This window comes from Perna viridis, chromosome 12, assembly GCF_037379345.1.
Source record: "Perna viridis isolate PV_CMFRI_1.1 ecotype Kerala chromosome 12, ASM3737934v1, whole genome shotgun sequence".
NCBI classification, from domain to species: Eukaryota; Metazoa; Mollusca; class Bivalvia; order Mytilida; family Mytilidae; genus Perna; species Perna viridis.
The window spans coordinates 24,633,537-24,654,646 of NC_142456.1; the positions used below are offsets into that span (position 1 = coordinate 24,633,537).

Here is a 21,110-nt window from a genome sequence, read left to right on the forward strand (position 1 = left end):
GGGTTGCAATTAATACATATAAGTTATACTCAGAGTAGTGTGATCACTTTGAGTCACTCGTTCTCATCCTGAACTGCCTTACATGTAAATATTGCCATACGATTGTACAAATGTAAATCAATAAATATATCAATAGAAATTGTGTCTTTGTGGCGTAGTCGTAATAAATATCTATTTTTTCTTGCAAAGCTGTAAGCAAATTATGCTTTCTTGGTGATACATGTATCCCCTCTACTTCCTTCCCAGAATATAAATAATAGGTGTGTAATGGCATTATGTGTTAAAAATTGTGGACGTTTCGATAACTTTTATAAGGTGGTGTCAGAGGAGGTGGAGAATAGAAGATAGACGTACCCTTATCGACCGTGAAAATACAGTCCATGTATTGCTCAAAGAAACCCCACATAGGTCATCCAGATGAAAATACGATATAAGAGGTGAAAAATGGCATCGTGTTATGAAAAATTTGGAAAATTAGAACAAGTTCACGTTATATTCTGCCATTTTAAAGGCCTTTGTTCGATCAATGGCTGAAATTGTGAAAGCATAATTTATTGTCCAAATATGCAAATATGGAACTTAGTTCCATGGATTATCTTAAGTTATGAAAACCCTCAACTCCTTCAATAGCGTTATAGACATGTATGATTTTGTAAATCTCAAAAAGACCTACAACACAAACTTCCAGCAGAAACAAATATAAATATATAAGTTTGACATTTTTGCAACAGTTTGAGAAATTTGACATTTTTATTACATTTTGCGGATTAACGTACAAATTCTTTCCTTTTTCATGAGAGACTGACATACACATTTTATATTTGCTTAATTTTTGTGAATCGGGCCGAAATTATTAAATTGTATCTGTCCCAACATTGGTGTTTGCAATTGACCAATACGGTAACATGCCATATTATGAATTACAGACTAATTTTTTATCGAGTCGCAGCCTCTAATTCCAAGAATGTAATTTCATTATTCATGTTGGCCTGTATATCATATGAAACCAAATGCTTTGCTTCTGGAAGCGAAGCAAATGCATGTTGACCACTGTCAACCGATTCTAATCATAATTCCCATTTTTACTAGCGAGAAAATATACAACAGTACGAAAAAAAAGGCTACATATTTTTATTTTTGTAAAATCATAATTCCCATTTTTACTAGCGAGAAAATATACAACAGTACGAAAAAAAAGGCTACATATTTTTATTTTTGTAATTAAGTTGTTTTGTGGGTCTTAACTATGAAATGTGTAATTATTCATTCAAATCTGCCTGCTCTTAGGAGATAATCCACATTGAAAATCCAGTAGATTCTATTGTATTTGAGCGCCATTTACAGAGTTATCTCCCTTAATTTTGAAATCTACAGTGCATTCTATATAATTTTTATCTCCTAAGAGCACGGGTTATAAGAAAAACCACATGTTAATTCAAACAAAATATCAAAAATAAAAATGTGTAGGCTTTTTACCCATGAATCACATTTTGCATGATCCTTAGCTGGAATGCTACTTAAGTGGTGAAATAAAAACTGAAGATTTTTTGTTATAAGGATTCCAAATCCCATTCGTAAAGATAGAAACAGACATGGCAGGGGTGTGGCTATCTATGTCAAGAACAGTCTACATATTCGTGAGAGACAAGATTTTCATAATACTGATCTTGAGATTATTTGGGGTGAGGTTAGTACTACATCATCTAAAATTATGATTGATGTTATGTACAGACCACCAAACTCACAGGTGTCATATTGGCAGACCCTTGAGAATAATTTACAGTCCATTATTGATATGAACATACTTATTTTTCTGGGAGGGGATCTAAATGTAGATATGTTAACGAACCATTCTGGACTTCTTGGAAACCTTTTGAGTAGACTTAACTTAGAGAATATTGTTCTTGAACCAACAAGGATCACTGATACATCCGCTACATGTCTATATCTACTTATTACGAATCGACCAAATCTTATCTTATCTGTTAATGTTCTACCGAACTTCTGTAGTGACCACTGTCCTGTAAGTGTAGATATAATTTTTTTAAAAATCAAGTAAAAATGCTACAAACGTACGTTGCGTAGATATGACCAAGCAAACTATATTGCTATGTCAGATGATATACAAAGGAATGATTGGAATATACTTTTTGAGAATAAGACTGTAAATGAAGCATACTCAATTTTGCAGTCAAAACTTATGGAGGTTTGTGACAATCATATTCCTACCAAAACAGTAGTTATACGTCCAAAAGACAAACCATTTATGAATAATTCCATACGGCGAGCAATTCGCAAACGTGACCGAGCTCACTATAGGGCAAAAAACACAGATAACCCAAATCATTGGGCTTCGTATCGACAACAGCGAAATGACGTCATTAAACTTGTGAGAGATGTTAAGGCATCGTATAAGCAATAGTTAACATCGCAATTGACTGATAAAAATATTCCACCAGGCAAATGGTGGCGTATTGCGAAGTCTGTATGTAAACTTAACAAGTGTGATAATATTAGTCTACCATTAGTAAACAGAGGACGGATAATTATACACCCGTCTGAAAAGTGTGATATATTTAATGATTTTTTCATTGGCATTACACAAATTGAAGACGAGCCGAAACTCCTAGCTGAGATTCAGGAACCGGTTAATGAATAGCCGGATTTTGTAATTGCTGAGCAGGAAGTTAGAGATCAACTTAATATATTAAATATTACAAAACCAAGTGGTCCAGATGGTATTGCACCAATTATACTTAAAAATATTTCAGAGTCGTTGGTGCTTCCACTGACATTACTTTTTAATAAGTCTCTACATTCTGGTCCGATCTCATGTTACACCCATTCATAAGAATAAAGGGTCTTTATCTGATGTTTCCAATTTCCGTCCTATTTCCTTAACATGTGTTCTTTGTAAGATGGTGGAAAAGATCTTGGTTAAACATATGCATAACTTTGTTCTAGAACATCAACTTATAACAGAACATCAGTATGGATTCATGCCTCAACTGTTTATCAATTGTTAAATATTTATAATACCATACTCAGTAACTTAGATGTAGGTAGGGATGTTAGATTTGTATTTTGTGATATATCTAAGGTTTTTGATCGAGTTTGGCATCAGGGACTTTTACTCAAATTACAAAAAATGGGTTTTCTGGGAATTTACTTAATTGGATTACCGATTGAGAGAAAGTAGAGAGTGGTATTGGATGGATATAATTCTGGATGGGGAGATATTGATGCAAGGGTCCCCAAAGGTTCTGTTTTAGGTCCTTTCCTCTTTCTTATCTATGTTAGCGATATTATAGAAGGTGTAGACTGTCATAAAAAACTTTTTGCAGACGATACATTACTATTTGTTATGGCTGATGATCAAAATTACAAAGACGCTGCAGAAAGGTTATCGACAGACTAATCACATATACATAATTGGTCTCGAAATTTGGCTATAAAATTTAATCCGTCCAAGACTGTCTTTGTTGTTCTCTCGAAGAAATGTAGAGAACCATTCTGTATATTTTGGGGTCCGGAAAACCAGGTAAATGATGCCAATGTACAAACACACCTGGATCTTGTCTTTCGGAATAATGCAAAATGGAATAGTCATGTAAATAAGATCTACAAAAAGGCTTGTGACAGACTAAAATTGCTTAGAATGTTGAAGTACCAGGTCTACAGGAAATCTATGATTAATATATACTTTTCCTTTATAAGACCAGTCTGGAATATGGGGATATTGTTTAGGATAACTGTACACTATATGAATCGAATTTGCTCGAGAATGTATTTCAAGTAGAGGCCGGTAGAATTATTACTGGTTTGCGGATCAATTCCTCAAAAACAAAGATGTATGAATAATTAGGGTGGGAACCATTATATAAGCGCCGTGAGAAGCATAGGCTAATCTTTATGTACAAGATAATTAACGGCCTTGCCCCAGAGTATTTATCAAACATTATACAGCCTTACATCCTAAATATACATGATTATAATCTCAGGCAACAAGTCAACAGTAATAACATACGTTTGCCAGTTTGTAATACTATGGCATATTCTAAGAGCTTTATACCCTTGACTATTTGACTCTGGAATCAACTTCCTACACCAACAAAAAATAGTCCCTCTGTTGATGTTTTCAGACAGAGGCTAAATTCAGCCAACCCTGGAACTCCTGAATACTTCAACACAGGCAACAGAAAAGAGAATATATGGCATTGTCAGTTAGGGTATGAGGCTAGCAATATGAATCATCATTTGCAGCTTCATCACCCAACTGACAATCCAAAACTGCCCACACTGTTGAGACATGATCGAAGATAATTTTCACTATTTTATGTTTTGTCCACATTATCAAATTCAGAGGTGGTCGCTGCAGAACGTTTGTGCTGAACTACAGATCGATTTTAACTTACATAACATACTTCATGGTAATGAACACCTGATATTTAATAATAATGTCAAGGTGGTGTCAGCTACTCAAAATGTTACTAAGAATACTAAAAGATTTCAGTAGTACACAATTGTAATGTATAATGCTTATAGTGCTGTGCAGGTGGTAATTTTGTTGACAGACTCAGGTATATATTGCGTTTTCTATTATGTTTAATTAAAATTATTTTTTGTTTCATAATAACAAGAAGAAATTTTGATACACTTTTTCCAAATTATTTCCTTCCTGCTTTTTACATGTATTTAGATGACAAAGTGTAAAAATTTAAAGTTTTAAAGATAAATCAATTTGGCATACATATATTCACAAAATTTTTATTCTTTTAATTTATGCGATAAACAATTTTAAATTGTAATTTAAAGTAATTAATTATTTATTTTAGAAGAATAATAATAGTACGATAAAATTATTAGCCAACTTCCAAGAGAAACAGAGTTATCTTTCTTTCTATGTATTCTTTTCTAAATGTGTTATATGTTATACATTATGCCATCATGTAAATGCCTTGTATGGAGATGATATATACAGGCCTAGCCTGCTATTCAATCTTATTCATAATTTGTGAATAAAATATGTTTAAAACATAAAACATAAATATATTTACATGTACAATTGTCATTCATTGTCATCTACAGTGTATTTAGACCCCAAACTTTTATTTCTATTCATTTAGTTGATCTTCTTTGAAAGCTTATTTATTATTGTTTTTTTTTATTATTATTATTATTATTATTTTCATGATAAATGACTCGAATAAGTTTTCATAATCTCCCAAAAAAACATTTTTTGTTAAATTGCCGACAGCAAAAATGAAATGAGCAAATAATTGAATGGTGATGGTGCAAAGGTCAATGAAACAATAAAAAGACAAATGTTTTGGAAGTTCATTATTTTGTTTTGCAGTTAACATTTAAAATGTCACACGTTCGTCTGTTCATCCTCCGGTTCCGAACCTGAAAGTTCAGGGGGAGGTAAATCATCGTCAATATCCGACGATTCACTTTCTTCATCACTGTCTTTATCCCTGCCATCCTTCTCGCTCATGAGTTTATCGGTTTCCTTTATTTGTTGAAGCGATTCAACAGAATCTCCTGAAGATGGTTCCATTTTTATTCCTATCATCGCAGCCAGATCTTTGTTTTCGTCCGATTCCAACAAATGTTTTTCTGATTCATTGTCAGTCAAGAGGTTGTTCGTTGACCCAGCATCAGCAAATTTAAGTATTGGTGGTTCAACTGCTTTTATTTCCTTCTTTGGTGTACCAATAGTGCTCGCTTTGGTATCAATTTCATCGATATTTGAAAATGAAGTTACCCCTGCTCCGCCACTGATTTGTCTAGAATGAAAAATTATACGACCGTTTAACTTATATCATATGAATTATAATTATGACTATTTATATTATTAACTTGTGTAGTCTTGTCTTTTTTCTTATGTAAAAGATTGAAAGTGCACAACAACCACATTCAATTACAACAACATTACAGATGACGAAGTCCCCATAATGATACATGTAATCAAGATGAGTTTAACCTATCCCCTTAAAAGGACTTATCTCAACGATGAACCAGTCGGTCTGTTGTGTGAGTTATTTTCCTTTGCATGAAATATCTAAGAACTTGTAACTAGAAAGTGACTATTAAAGTGGATTAAAGGATGTTCGTACATTTACCAGTCAATGAAAATCGCATTACTAGATGTGTGTGACTATCATGATAGAATACATGTCAATTTAACCAAAATTATGACCTTATAAACATTGCAAGCCTGATTTTAATCTGACACGAAATTACATCTTTTAGAACTATTCAGGTATTATCGTTTAGGTGTCGCTGCAATGGGCAATTAATTCCGAATAAGTCATGAGAATTTACTCTTGTAACCAAGTGGCTAACATTAGAATGCGTAGTAAAAAAAACCCAAACGCCAACCTCTAACACCGATCTTTACTAAATGTTTGTAGTTTCGTTTCTGCAACAACAAATGTTTATACAATGTAGCTCACTTCTTTAAATTTTGTTAACTTGAAATGGAGATTAATAATTATTATATAGATACACTGTAGCAGTGTTTTATGGAATGTTCTCGGTGTAATAAGTTTTTTTTATAATTCACACTGTGAAATAAATTCGGTAATTTCACTCTCGCGCTTTCTCCCGACAAAACGTCACAACTTTGATATCAATCCGCCAATCACAGAATTCAAAATTCATATAAAAATATTGATAAATTATGAAGAAAATCTATATAATAAATAGGATAATCAATTGGTTATCGTGAATAACCAAAATATGATCACTCGTGCCAAGAACGCTTGAGGATTTAACTCGTTAAATCTAGGCATTCTTCGGCACTTGTGATCATATTTTGGTTATTCACTCCTTCCCAATAATCATAATATTAATCTTTGTTAATGTTAAACTGTAAAAAGAATATCATTTTTTTAAAATACTATTACATTCGTCTCCGTCCTACTTCGGGAAACATTTTGCAAATAAATGATACCTTTCATCATTATCTAGATCTACTGTCTCTAAGTTGTCGAATCCTCCATTGTTTACTTGAAAGGACAAGTGTCCATCGTTATTTATCCTCTTCGACCCTTGTGCTTCACCTGTCAAGTAGGTTCCTGACTGTCTTCGATTTCTGTAGATCACCAGGATTAAGGCAGTTAATAAGATAACCGAGATTGCGAACATGACGCCAAATAAAACTAACCCAGAACGCCCAAATTCTGACTCCTCGGGTGTTCCTCCTTCATTAGGCTCTGTAATTGAAATAGTATTCGTTTATTATTCATTTGAGGATCGTGTGAACCCCGATATTATAAAATTAAACTTTCACAACCACCATCTTAAGCGATCGCGGTGAAGTCGGTGTAGGTAAATACAATTATAGCGTCATAGTTCCAAGGAGAGTCATTTTAAAATGAAAAGAATGAAAATTTTAAGAAGGCATTTGAACATTTTTTTCCTATAGACTCAGTCACTATATTTTTGGTAACTATTTCGCTGTCGTCCTATAAGATTGTTGGCGATCCATGACATTTTAAAATGATATATTGGTTTGTAGTAAATAACACATATATCAAGGACGCATTCCGATCATTTGGGCTGGTATTTATCATGTCTTAGGGTGCCTTAAGGTTCAATATTGGAAACACCTATCTTCAATGTATTTTTGATTGACACCTTTCATTTTATATAACTATGCAGACGAAAACCTTGCTTATACTCAATGTTACACTATGTATATCAAATGCAGGCCAACCCTGACAAATCGCCAATTGACATGAACCCAACATTAATTGACGTGCAAAATTCAAAATTGACCTGAAAAGTTTTAAAACTGCTCATGTGTAGTTAAAGGGTTAGACCCATTCTTCTCTTGGTTAAATAAACTTATAATTTCTTACACGTTAATCATTTTAATTTCTGCCGTTTGGCATTGAATGCTTGCTAAGAAACAAATTGATTGGTGATGACGATCGAAAGATCGTTCTGGGCGGCCATTTCCTCGCTAATTTATTTTACTTCAAGGATAATTAGTTAATATAGTAAACATGGTCTCCTGACATGACTGGTGAAGATGAAAATGTTGGATAGCCATGGTTTAACTTCATTTTATGTTTTTTTTTTTCAGCAAATGTATACTGGGCTAATGGCCCCTTCAGACCCAGTGAATTAATAGGGCATAGGGGGCTCTTGCCCAATTTTTTTCCCGAGGTTCCAAAACACTTTGAAGGCATTTCCAACATTTTCCAGTGCATAAGTACTCTTTTGAACTTACACCATTCATCAATATATGCTCCTTTTCAGCATTTTTTGTCGAATATGGTAGATGTAACAAAGCATGATAACTTTACTTTCTTAGTTAATAGGGTATGGTTTGCCAGGTGATCGATTCAGGCTCTTCGAAAGCCTCTTGTTTACATTTATTTCTTTTGTAATTTATTTTGTTTCGTTGCAGTTGTGATCTGTCTTTTGAGCGAAACAGATCACCCATGCAATTCTAGTATATAAAAGTGCTTCCTACCAGTTGGTTCGGGTCTAGGTGCAGGAGTCATCGTGACGGTAGACGTCATCACAGCACTGCTTGAAGTCGGCATGATTCTAGATGACGGGCCCGCACTAGTTGTTGAACTTATTTGACTTTGTGACGTCGGCATTGTATCGGAAGTCGTCATTGACGTTGATGTGGTTTGACCTGTTGTCATCGAACTTGACGATGGTGTACTAGTGGACAACGACGACATCGTAGACGACATAGGCATAGAACTTGACAACAAAGCAGTAGAAAAAGAAATAACTGACGATGACATCTGCATCGAAATCGATGACATCATCATGGAACTTGACGGAATTACCATGGAAGAAGTTGTCATCTTTGAAGAGGACATCGAAGACATCAACGAAGTTGTGATTGCAGATGAAGCTACCAGCGAAACCGACGATGAAGGTACTTGGCTGGAAGTAGCAACCAGGGAGGTTGAACCGTTTGTGGCATGTCTGCTAACAATGACACCTGTAAAAAAATGCTATATATTAGAGCAGCTTGAGGACAATTTTGAATATAGTTTCAGCCGAAATTCAAGAACCAGGATTTTAGTTTATCTGTCTGAGTGTATTAAAATGCGGGACAACAGACTTCATAGCGATTTTAGTTTTAACATTGAGCGAAAATTGTAAATACAAAAAGATCTACATTACTTGCAATGTTTCCAATTACGCAGTTGGAATTGATTGATCGATTTGACATCACATACGTGACATCAACATTATGATACTTAACCATGGCAACCTGTGGACGTACCTTACAGCATCGCATTTCACTTGACAAATGTAATAGCAACCTTAAAGTTTAAGGTGGCAATGGTGTTGGAATCTTTTCGATCATTTGTATGTATTGAATAATCTTTTATATATTGAATAATTGGTAATAGTTTACTTGTCGAACCTATGAAATACGAAACATAATACAGTGATCACACAGTTCACCAAATAAAATCTTAATCAGATTTGGGAATAAACAAAACGAGCATATGCGTCGGCTATCTTTTTTCAAAATAGTTGACTAAGTACTTGTTTTTTTTTCTTCTTGTTAAGGAAAGGAATTTCATGCCAAATAGTATGAGGAAATAAAGGATAATTCATCAAAATTCGTTAGTATATGTCAACCACCTACATATATTTCTATTTCAATAATTTTGGTTTAATGAACGTCTTATATACATTAATACCCTTTCTATTTATTAGATTCTAATGCTGCTGATGAGAGGTTACTCCTTAAAACACGTGTACAATATACCGTTTGTTTGTTTGTTTGTTGGGGTTTAACGTCCGAGCATACAACATATCGAAATTGGCAATTATATATATTATACTTCATACAAAAATCTTGAATTCTGATTGGGTGATGGGTGATGAGTTATTTTAGTCTATTCCCTGAACATCCTTACTTGCCCCGCCCTCACTGAACAGTGATTTGTGGATTGATATATCACCGCGACGGCAGCGATATATCACGCTATATATTACCATCGACGTCACGATTTATCACCCTCAACATCATGATATATCACACTCTCGTATTCATTATAATAAAACACATACTGCCTGTAGTAGAGGATGTTACGCATCGTATCACACTCTGTAAATATATCGCCCTCGACTTCGTCTCGTCTGATATATTTACCTCGTGTGATACTGCAGCGTAACACCCTCTACTACAGGCAGAAAGTGTATAATATCATACAACGTATGATTGATATATTAGTATATTTTTTTACCACTTGGACGGTGTCACTGCGGGTGGAACAAAGGTCCCGAGGGTAATCATTAGTGGCGGATCCAAGGGGTGAAGGGGGAGGACACTCCTCCTTTTTATTGGAAAATTTGCTATTTTCATGTGTAAAATTGACAAATACGGTAAAATAATATCCTACCACCCCCCTTTTCCCTTGAACCCCGGCTGGCACCCCTCCTCTTCTAAGTGTATGGATCCGCCTCTGATTACTAACCCTGTAGTCAGATTTGTCTGACCCTGAATTGTATGTACATGTATATCAGTTTTCGTTCATTATATTAATCAAAATTTGCTGATTAAATTTTGAAAGCACTTATATCTCTGAGGCTTAATCCATTGTATTACACATGGTAGAACCTCTCAGTGATGGATTTGGCTTCCTATTTCGATAATTTTGCTTTTGTGTACTTCTTGTATACAATGTATTTTGGATTGAGCTCTTCCTATATATTTGATCTTAATGCTGCTGAGTAGAGGGTACTTCTTGAAAAACCATGTACAGCATATCGGAATTTGCAATTTATGAATACAATACATGTATATTGCCGGATAATGTCAAATTTATTTGACAAGCTTTATGAACAGTAAGATCGCAAGGGTTCCCCGAGCCATCCTGACCCCGAGCTAGTACAAATAAACATGTTGAAATTTTCGGCAATGTTCATGTACAATTTTTATACTGCATTCAGATTTTCTAAATTAAACATTGGAAAATTGCCCACAATAGTTGATTTTTCAGCAAATTTTTGAGCGCAGTGGTTGGCTCGTGACCTTTAAACTCGTTACATGTTTCCTGTTTTTGACGTTGTTCATAACTGAAAAGGTAACCAGGAAACGTTATTCTGAACAAGCGGATTTTATAAAGCCTTGCGTTTTTCGACACCCTTTATTTGTGTAAGGCCTTGCTGCAGGATAAGTGATTGTTTTTTTTATCGATATGCCAGTGCTGGTGGATCAAAGGTCACCGAGTGTATCCACCAATCCTGTAGACAAACTTGTCTGACCCTAAATTATATTAGCTTTTATTCCTAGTTTTTATCAACAGATGCGGGTAAATGTACACACTGTTGTACAGTATTACATGTACAAATTTCAAAATACCAAACATAGTGAGGCTTTATATCTTGTATTGCACATAGTAGAACCGATCAGTGATGAATTTAGCTTCATGCAAAATTTGACGTTCTACGGGAGAAAACTCATAGACAATTAAAAGTAAACCAACTAAATCTAAAGACCAAAAATCCACCAATCAGTGGAAAGATAGACAGAATGAAATATACCTCTGATACCAAGTCATATTAAATATAGTCCATTTGATTTCTACAGGATTATGAAACTATTCTTTAAAAATCCAATTTTGTCGAAATTAAAAAAAAACTTGGCTAACACATTTTCAATATCATACATACGAACTCATGCATCATCTACTTAAACAGCGTGTACATTTACATGAAAAGGAAAACATCTAGACAAACACATGTACAGTAACATATACAACAAGAAAGAAGTTCAGTTCATGAAATGAAAATCATCATAATTATAAATTATGTACTACATAATTTAAAGTTTATGTAATAAAAGCTATATCGATTTAGTCTATTATCCAAAGGAATCCATTTTGTAATAATTTTCTCTTTTTGTGTAGGGGATAGGTAACAAGTAGAATATATAACATTCTTAATACAGTGTTTTAAGTATTCTATTCCACCATTAACACACGGATTAACATTTTTACATCTGCACTTAAATATATAATACTTCAAAAACAGTAGCTCATGGTTAACCATATTTTTAAGAGGATGTTCCTCATCTACGGTAACCCCAAAAATAATTTCTTTTGCATTGAAAGGTATTAAAATATCTAGCTCATCAAACCATTTTTTTAAAAGAAAGCCAAAAGTTTTGAACCACATTACACTCCCAAAAAATTGGAACAAGTTTCTCTTTTGTCTCTGAGCAAAAAGTACAGAGCTCAGTTTCTTTTAAGTTACATTTATATAAAAACGAATTACATGGAAGGATCCTATGAAGTAACCTGAACTGGAAATTTTGTACAAAGGATTTTTCTTGTGGCTAAAAAGGCCATGGAATAATAATTATGCCAATCGTCAAGTCCAGAATTCAAATCATTTTCCCATTTTTGTTGGGAATTAATATTATTGTCCTTTTTCTTCTCTAAATATAACTTATAAAAATATCTACATTTTTTGGGCATTTTTCTTGATAAACTCTAACACTTTATCTTAAATGTTTGGCAATTTATTACAATTACCAATTAATGCTTGACATGTGCCAAGGTATGGCACTGATAATTCCATAATATTCTAAAAGGTAACATTACATTGTATTCCCTTTTAAATTCATCATAAAAATAAAAACTATTCTGATTAGATATTAGATCATTTATGAAAAATATACCATTCTGAACATTGCTAGTGAAATACATCAGTAAACTCCCTGAGAACTTCAGGTTAGGGACGGCGTTAATAAAACTGAAGTTCGAGGTGAGCGAAACAAGAACACTTTTCAGGGTAGAATAACATTCTTCCAAATTTGAGAACATGTGTCCGACGCATTGCAGTTTCGCTGGATCCGTACAGGACACAGAAACAAAACGAAGGTTTATGTTTTCTACCAATTATTTACTAAATACATATGTAGCTGATTTAAAATGGATGTGTGCACTAGATACATTGAAATGGGCGGATCCAGCCACTTTGAAAAGGAGAGGTGCCAGCTGGGATTCCTCAGAAAAATTGGGTGCTAGGACATTATTTGCCATTTTTTGTCAATTTTGCACATGAAAATGACAAATTTTCCTATCGAAAGGAGGGGTTTCAACCCCCTGCACCCTTCCCTGGATCCGCCACTGACTGAACAGCAATGAATATGCAGTTATGTTTCCATATCAGGATCTACATGTATCATTAATTTCATGTAAAGGGCAGATTTTCGTACATGCTAATAATCACATTTTTATCAATATTATAAACAAACGATACTTATGTTTCTAAGTAGGGTTATCTAAACAGTCAATAGGCTTGGCTTCCGACACGGAAGTTGAAAATACATAACCTTACACACAAATGCTCATACTGTCTATTCTCGTAAAGACGCTCATTAGTTATTCATTCATTCATGTCTTTAATTCCTCAATAATGAGATGACAATGAACATAGATATTATAAAATCAGCATAGCAAACAACAAACCAAAAAAAATTGAATCCATACTCATGTATAATCCAGACACTACCAACGGTAGAGCAGTTCTAGGTGGTTTATGGTGTTGAATAACAAGCCCAACAAATGATGCCAGTTAAACTCTTCATAGATTACGCCATTACTAAGCATTAGCCCTTCCAGCATACAAATTTGCATTTTGGAGATAACCGTGTTTTCACGTCTCACTTTGAAAAAATCAAATCAAGAACGGTAATTCTTGCATAGTGACAATTTTTTGTTTAATCTTAAATTTGGAACAACCGCGTGGAAAATTACAAGACTTGTAATGTGGCATGTAACTGTTTTTGAATGGGAACGATAAGTGAATTTGGTTGGTTTTGACGTGCATAAATCATCACCTATCTGATATTTATATACTATATAAATATCAGATAAGGTATTCTATAGACTTATCACGTTTGTTTTGGGTAATTGAAACATGACTATCATGTGACCATCCAAAAAGAAGCATGTGGCATTAACTCTATTCTGGGAGTAACTAAAGGAAGGAAGTTGTGGTCAAGACTATATTTGAAATATTAATTTCTTAAAAATATTGGATTCTCATTTTTAAATGTGTGGCATAGTCGGATGTTGTTATATAGAAAGAAAAGAAAGTGGAAGCAGATATCCCACCAAATAGTAAAAAAATCCCTTCAAAGCTATCTTTACGGTGTGTTGACACTATTGTCGTTGAAGACTTTCTGGTGACCTCTGAAGGTTATTTACTCTATAGGATTAAAGAGTCATACGTTGATTCATTTGTTGCGTCTTTCCTGTTTCAAGTTTTGGCCATTAATTTATATTTTGGATGTCTCTGAATTAGCCTTCTAGTTTATGCCTTTTTTGCAAGTGATTTCTTTGAAGAGGCTTTAGTACATACCATTATTGTTTCGGATAAAACTTGCTTCACTTCATTAATTATTTGAGACACGTGTGATGTTGCTTATTATTTAAAAGAAATTGTCATTGGGCAGTTGGGATAGAAATGATTGTACAATTAGTCATAACTGATGCATAAAATTTCTAACTAATTTTAGGCGTTCCTCTACTTATGAATGCTTATATATAATTCTTTTGATGATACTTCAGTTACTTTACATGTCTGTATTTGTCCAAAAAATGTGTTTAAAACTACCAAATCCTACTACTTATATAGAAGGAAATTGACATACATGTGTATTAACTTCCCCATAGTTTCGAATAAAACATGCATCATTTAATATCATATTTGGGCAATACTTATCGTAGAGACACGGGAAGAAAACATATTTTTGAAAATATATAAAACCTTCTTTCCCCCATTCAGCTGGAAAATGTACACCATTATGCATACATGTACACGCCTCTTTTTTCGAACGATCATCCCGTATATCTTTACCCCCACCCCAACACAACACAACCATTCTGGCCCCAGCGCCACTAAAGTAAAATAATACTTAAGTCTGAGAATATTCTTAACTTCCATGATCTTGATATTGATAACGTCTCAAACAATTAATAATTTCCGCAGACATAAGTAATGTTTCAAAGCTTTGTAACACTCGGCCTGGTGTGTATATGGTGTCTGAAAGATGCACGTACATATACACTTTGTTTCAAAAATGTGAATAAGGCGAAAATGTATCCAAGACTTCTTGTCAATGTAACGGAAGAAACCTACCAGTCCACATAAATTCAGACGCTACTAATGATAAAGTGATTCTTCGTGTAAAAAAACACCATACAAACGATGCTTTTTTCAGTTTATATATGCTACACATTGACATAACGATAATCATTTTTGAATTCAGATCTGCACTTTTTTGAAAATCATACATTTACAAATGTATATCCTAATCAACCCAATGGAACCAAATCAAGAACTCTTGCAAAGTGCAAATTTCATGTACAATCTATATAATTTTATCTCAAAAGCGGAACACCCCAATGAAAACTTATGACTGGTAATGTGGTATATAACGGATTCTAAATAAGAAATAAAAGTGAATTCGGTTGAATCACCTCCTGTCTGAGTTTTATAAAGACTGCTACTTAAAAGCACGACCCAGGCTGACCGAATAGTTATATATGAGCATAGACGTCATAAATCCTCCATTACTTTCAGAATGACCAAAGCAAGCCCTGGCATTGAACGTAGAATTTTGTAATTTTGCCATGGCAGCGAAAGGGCTAGTATAACAAAAGTAAACAAGAGACACTGTTTATTACGAGTTTGGACATCGAATAGAAAAACAATTATAAAAGACTGATTTACGAAAAGATTTCATATAATTGGTGCACCAAGAAAAATGCATAACATAATCCAAACGCTGAACCAGGTCTTGCGACGCCGCAATCAATTTACCCTTCTCCCTTTCCCCACTGCATATGTCGCATAAATAATTTCTATACAAAAAATGTATTTCTCATCAAACAAGAGGTCTAAGGACTTCATGTTTCTCAATTCCCCAAACTGATTGAAAGTTCATTGTATAAATTAATTCAAAACTCTAAAAATTGTCATTTTCTTATAATGTTGAACTAATTGTTTGGACACACATGTTCATGTATAAATTTGAAGCATACTTTTTTCAAATGGAATATGTCAGTTGATCCAAATTATATAACATGTAGGCCCGTCATGATCGGGAAATTTTCGACGACATCCAAACCATCCATTGGAAGCAAAAGAGTTTTAAAAACTGTTTAAAAAGATCGCTGACTAACATTGTAACAAAAACTACTAAAATTAAAAATTGAAATGTTATCCTAGTCAACTCCTTCGGACTCTTCCTATGATACTCTGGCTACTGCGCATGTAGGCCTGACCTGCATCAATGAAGAGTACATTCATGTTCTTGGGCTACTACATACTGATTGTAAACTGATTTTTATCAAATATCAATTCAGAATATTATAGACTGATCTGATAAACATTGCTTAAAGATCAGATTCTTGTGACCTTTGATAGCCCCTCGAAACCACTTGAACAATAAACTTGCTCCAAAAGCCTTTCGATAGTACATAGTAATACCACGTGAACTCTTTACACACAAAGCGTTGTGTTAGCGTTTTATACTTTGTTAAAGAAATAGAAAAAATGCACCAAAAAATGTAGTTATCTTTTACTTACCAAGAAAAAAGATGATAAAGCACAATTTCCTATAGTCTCTCATATCGCTCGTTCTTTACAAACCATTTACAGATTTAAAAAAGCTTCCGCCTTGGAAAAAAAAATCTAGCAAGTACAACTTAATGCAAGATCCTTCAAAACCGGAAGTTGCTACGAGCCGGACGCTGAGATTTGTAGATATACATACCTAATCTTATATATTTTACATGTATATTTTGATTGAAAATAAACATGTTTACAAGTACTTGTGGGATACAAAATCCAAATCATGCTTCATGAAAATAGAAACATGATTTTCTTTGTCCGCAGTGTGTATATATACACTCTCTGTTACTGATATCCATTGTTAGATTTTTTTGGAAAACATACATGTACACGTAGTTGAAATCTCTCATTCTGTCTATATATATATGCCTTATTGTTAAAGTCCTTTTATGATACTTGTTCTACATATATTTGATTGAATCCGACAAGGGACTACGGAAAAGATTAAATGAATGGTAAAGTGTAAGGGAGATAATCAATTATGACCAAAATACATGTTTTTTTTTTAAGACCGGTAAATTATTGATTTCTATGGGATCAATGATTTAAAATAGAAAAATTGAATCTTTAACAGATTTTAAGAAAGCACATATGACTCAGTAAATATAGGTTATTAATTTTAATAAAACAATAAAATAAGTGAGTGAGTTATGTATAGTTCAATGAATAAGACTACTCAGCTTTCGAACTACATGTACTGTAACATATGTACATGTATGTATGCAAGCATACGGAGCTATAAAGTATTGAGTTGATTTGAAATTTCATGCTTCTGTCTGGTTTACTGTTAACTCTGGTTTAAAACAAAGATTATTATCATTCACAGATATATGCTATATATTTTTTTGTTATCAACAAATGAATTCATATAATTCTAAGAATTCAACTTTAGTTAGGGGAACAACCATTTTAATTTAAAAGGGGCATTGGAAGAATTTACTTTAAAGATGGGAGAAAAAATATTTTGATCTTTTTAAATCACTCTGATTCAATCAACATGATGCTTTTGTATAATGAAAATAAGAAATGTACTTCGAGGTAAGTCGAAAAAGAAAAGCAACTGTTTGATCCGAACAAATCTACCAACTTGTACTTTCCAATTTAAGGACGTAGACCTGGGATAAGGGACATAAATCAGTGATACGTTTGTATCATATTTAATTTCACTAAAGCATATCAAGATTTTATTCGAAACAAAATAGAATCTATCCAAGTTACTTCGATGATTACATTAAATTGATGTAAAATGCTGAATACAAACGTACCAATGATTTGTAAGAGTTGTGTCCCTTACTATAGTCTTACCTCCTTAAAAAAGAAAATGTTTGTCCCAGTGGAGCATTGCACTTAATGTATCACTATAAGTCTTCAAAGTATTCTGAATTCTATTGAAAACAAAAATTAAAAAAAAAGATTCAATACACAAAATGTACCTCAATCAAACCTTCTCTAACACTACGTGATCGATCCAAAATTAAATGCAAACCATATATTTCTTAATTTTATATAGATGGCTGTGTTTTCTCGAATGTTCCCAGTGTAGTAAATATCAATAATTCACACTGTGAAATGAATTCCGCGCTTTCTCCCGCCAAAACGTCACAACTTTGATATCAATCCGCCAATCACAGAATTTTAAATTCATATTGAAAATATCGATAAATTATGAAGAAAATCTATATAATAAATAGGATAATCAATTGGTTATCTGAATAACCAAAACATGATCACTCGTGCCAAGAACGCTTGAGGATTTAATTCGTGCGCGGAACAAGTTCCGCTCACTCGTTAAATCTAGGCAATCTTCGGCACTCGTGTAATATTTTGGTTATTCAATCTTTCCAATTAATTATCTCAGACGAATGATCTCCACAGTTAACTATTTTAGCATCTAAATAGTAATGCCTTTTTAATCATCAATGAGCACTCGAAAAAGTATATGCTAAATCGGTTAAACTACGGCTAATCATTGGGTATGAAAAAAATACTATCGGCTTCGCCTAGAGTAAGCCCTTTAGACACTGATTTGTTTACATGGAAACGATTGATGAATTGATTTTTACTATTTTCTGCATTTATTAGCACTTAAAATTGACTGCATGTCTTTATGTGGAATATCAAAGCAGAGGTAGACATATTAACTCATGTTGGGGCGGGAATAAAATTAAATGCTGAACTAAGGAATGCAAGAAAATCTATCGGGCAGAATTTGTGAAAATTCTTTTATCCCCAAATTAGGGGATGCGCGTCAGGCACGACCCTTATGAATTCGCGCCCGCACAGTGGAGGACTCAGATGCATCTTATTTTAAAGATTGGGATATCATGTTATCTTGTAATCCCTTTTGTCTGAAATTAACAAAATGCTGCGAAGAAGTTGATTTCAAACCCGTAACACTTCCTAGATCTACTACGGCATGTGAATTCATTTAACTTATGCAAGGGCGGATCAAGACATGTTGGAAAAGGGTTGCAGATAGGTTCCAGAATATTACAAAAATGTTTATGCACATTTATGTCCTAATTTTACACAAAATTAACATATTTATAACGAAAGGGTGTCAAACGCCGAAACCTGGCCTCAGCACTGGAATATGTCAAGGGAATATCATGCAAATTATTTTAGCTAGGCGCTGAAATATCTGTCGTCGTCAGGTCAACTTTCCAGATTAGAAATGATAACTATCAATGAGGTTACATGTACCTGGACTTTGGAAAAATTTTAATTCTTGATCGACAACATATTTGGCATTCCAATGGGTACAAATTGTGCTACTTTACTTGCTGACCTATTCCTTTATTCTTATGAGGCTGATTTTATAGCTGTTCCAAAAGAATGAACATCATTTAACTAGATCTTTTAATCTTAATTTCCGCTATATAGATGACGTATTATGTACACTTAGAGATCGATGGTACAGGAAAACTCTTCACCAAAATATACGATCGAAAAACGCGATGACTTTTCATTCTGTATTATCAACTTTCTTTCCATCTGTGGTAACATCCCTTCAGCACCAGCGTATGGAGTTTTCATACATTATTCCATTATTATTGCCGTAACTACGTAGACTTTTAGTATCGCGCTAGACTATTTACAAATAGGCTTCTGGAACAGGATTATGTTGTTACAAAATCGAAGTCATCATTTCAGAAGTTTTATAGTCGTCATCATGAACTCGTGGATCGTTACAGTGTATCCATCTGCACCATGAAAACTTATTTGTTTAACATGTCATATTTTTTTTCTTTTATTCTTGCGTCTATCGTGACCCTGACTTTTTAAAAGCAACACGACAAGTGTTTCAAGAAAAGCAGAGGACGCTTATCCTATCGGTGCACCGGTGTTTGTTTTCCACGTCTGGTGTTTGTCCCTGGATTACATTCATTTGATTTCCGCTAGAATCTTGGTTCTCTTGATTACTTTTATTTATTGGTTGATATAGCGGCATCAATAATTAATAATTAGCTACAAGTTGCGACAAGAAGCTACACGTTTTACTTAATCGATATTTTTAATTTGATAACGATGAATAAAAGGGAATCATTTAGCAGTTTACAGTCTAAAAACAAGCAGTAGTAGTAAATTGCCAAGAAGTCCACCGCGTACTTATAATACCAGATACCTTACAACTAGCTCCCATTTACGGATCAATTTACTGCCAAAGAACATTCCGGGACATATCTACCTTATTCTATGACTTATGATGTACTCTGCTTCTCAAACCCGCATGGGAAGAATCGGGATTGATTTTACATACGATGAGAGCATAACTTTGTGGTTTAAACTGGTCTGTAGCTAACATGTCAGTTAACTGCTAGTAGTTGTTTGTTTGTGCTTTTGTGTAACGTATAATCAGTTTTTTTATTCCTGTTTCACAATGGATTCGTACCTTTTCGGACTAAATTTTAGGTGCGTTTATTTGTGTAGTAATTTTTCAACTGTGGCCAGATTAAAAAGATGTAGGGTTGTAATTACGCCGGGAATTTCTCGCCTCTGTACGTCTTGCTTCGTTTTCGCTTATGTCACTGGAGTATACAGGAAAACTATTTCGCTGTATCTGTGTAAAATATTATTGGGGGCAGCTGCAGCCTGCCCTGTGGTGTGAGGGTTTCCTTGTCGTTCACTGAAGACTTGAGTTGATATTTTCATCCCTTTGAGGTCGTTGTGTCCTTGACATAATCACTATATCCATTCTCGTTATATATTGTGTCAACAATTTGTTGATGCAATTTGTATAGACTGTAAAAGATTAATCCGGAATAATCTTCGCTGTAAATTGATTCGTAAATGAGAGCTAGCCTTATCGTAATTAGGAGTTGATGTGTGTGTGTGTGTGTGTGTGTTGGGAGTATACAAATGTACGATTGACCCCTAGGCCATGGGCTACTACATATCTCTTTTAGATTTTAAAACTGTTAAAAACTTTCTTCTTAATCAAAATATATACAGTTCGTAACCGAAAT

The 21,110-nt window shown here is 33.9% G+C and overlaps 1 protein-coding gene and 1 long non-coding RNA gene across 2 annotated transcripts; one reads left to right on the plus strand and one right to left on the minus strand.

The window, feature by feature from the left end:
* Positions 1–4,470: 4,470 nt before the first annotated feature.
* LOC148601777 (uncharacterized) lies at positions 4,471–8,978 on the plus strand. The gene is made up of 2 exons (XR_015917183.1): positions 4,471–4,580; positions 8,423–8,978. It is a non-coding gene; the product is annotated as an uncharacterized LOC148601777 (long non-coding RNA).
* Positions 5,326–16,755, minus strand: LOC148601778 (uncharacterized). Its single transcript, XM_088555775.1, has 4 exons — positions 16,600–16,755; positions 8,489–8,977; positions 6,959–7,220; positions 5,326–5,789 (listed from the first exon to the last, which is right to left on the minus strand). Exons 1-4 carry the CDS (start codon positions 16,640–16,642, stop codon positions 5,372–5,374), a joined length of 1,212 nt encoding a protein of 403 aa, XP_088411901.1. The 5' UTR covers positions 16,643–16,755; the 3' UTR covers positions 5,326–5,371.
* Between the last annotated feature and the right edge of the window lie 4,355 nt (positions 16,756–21,110).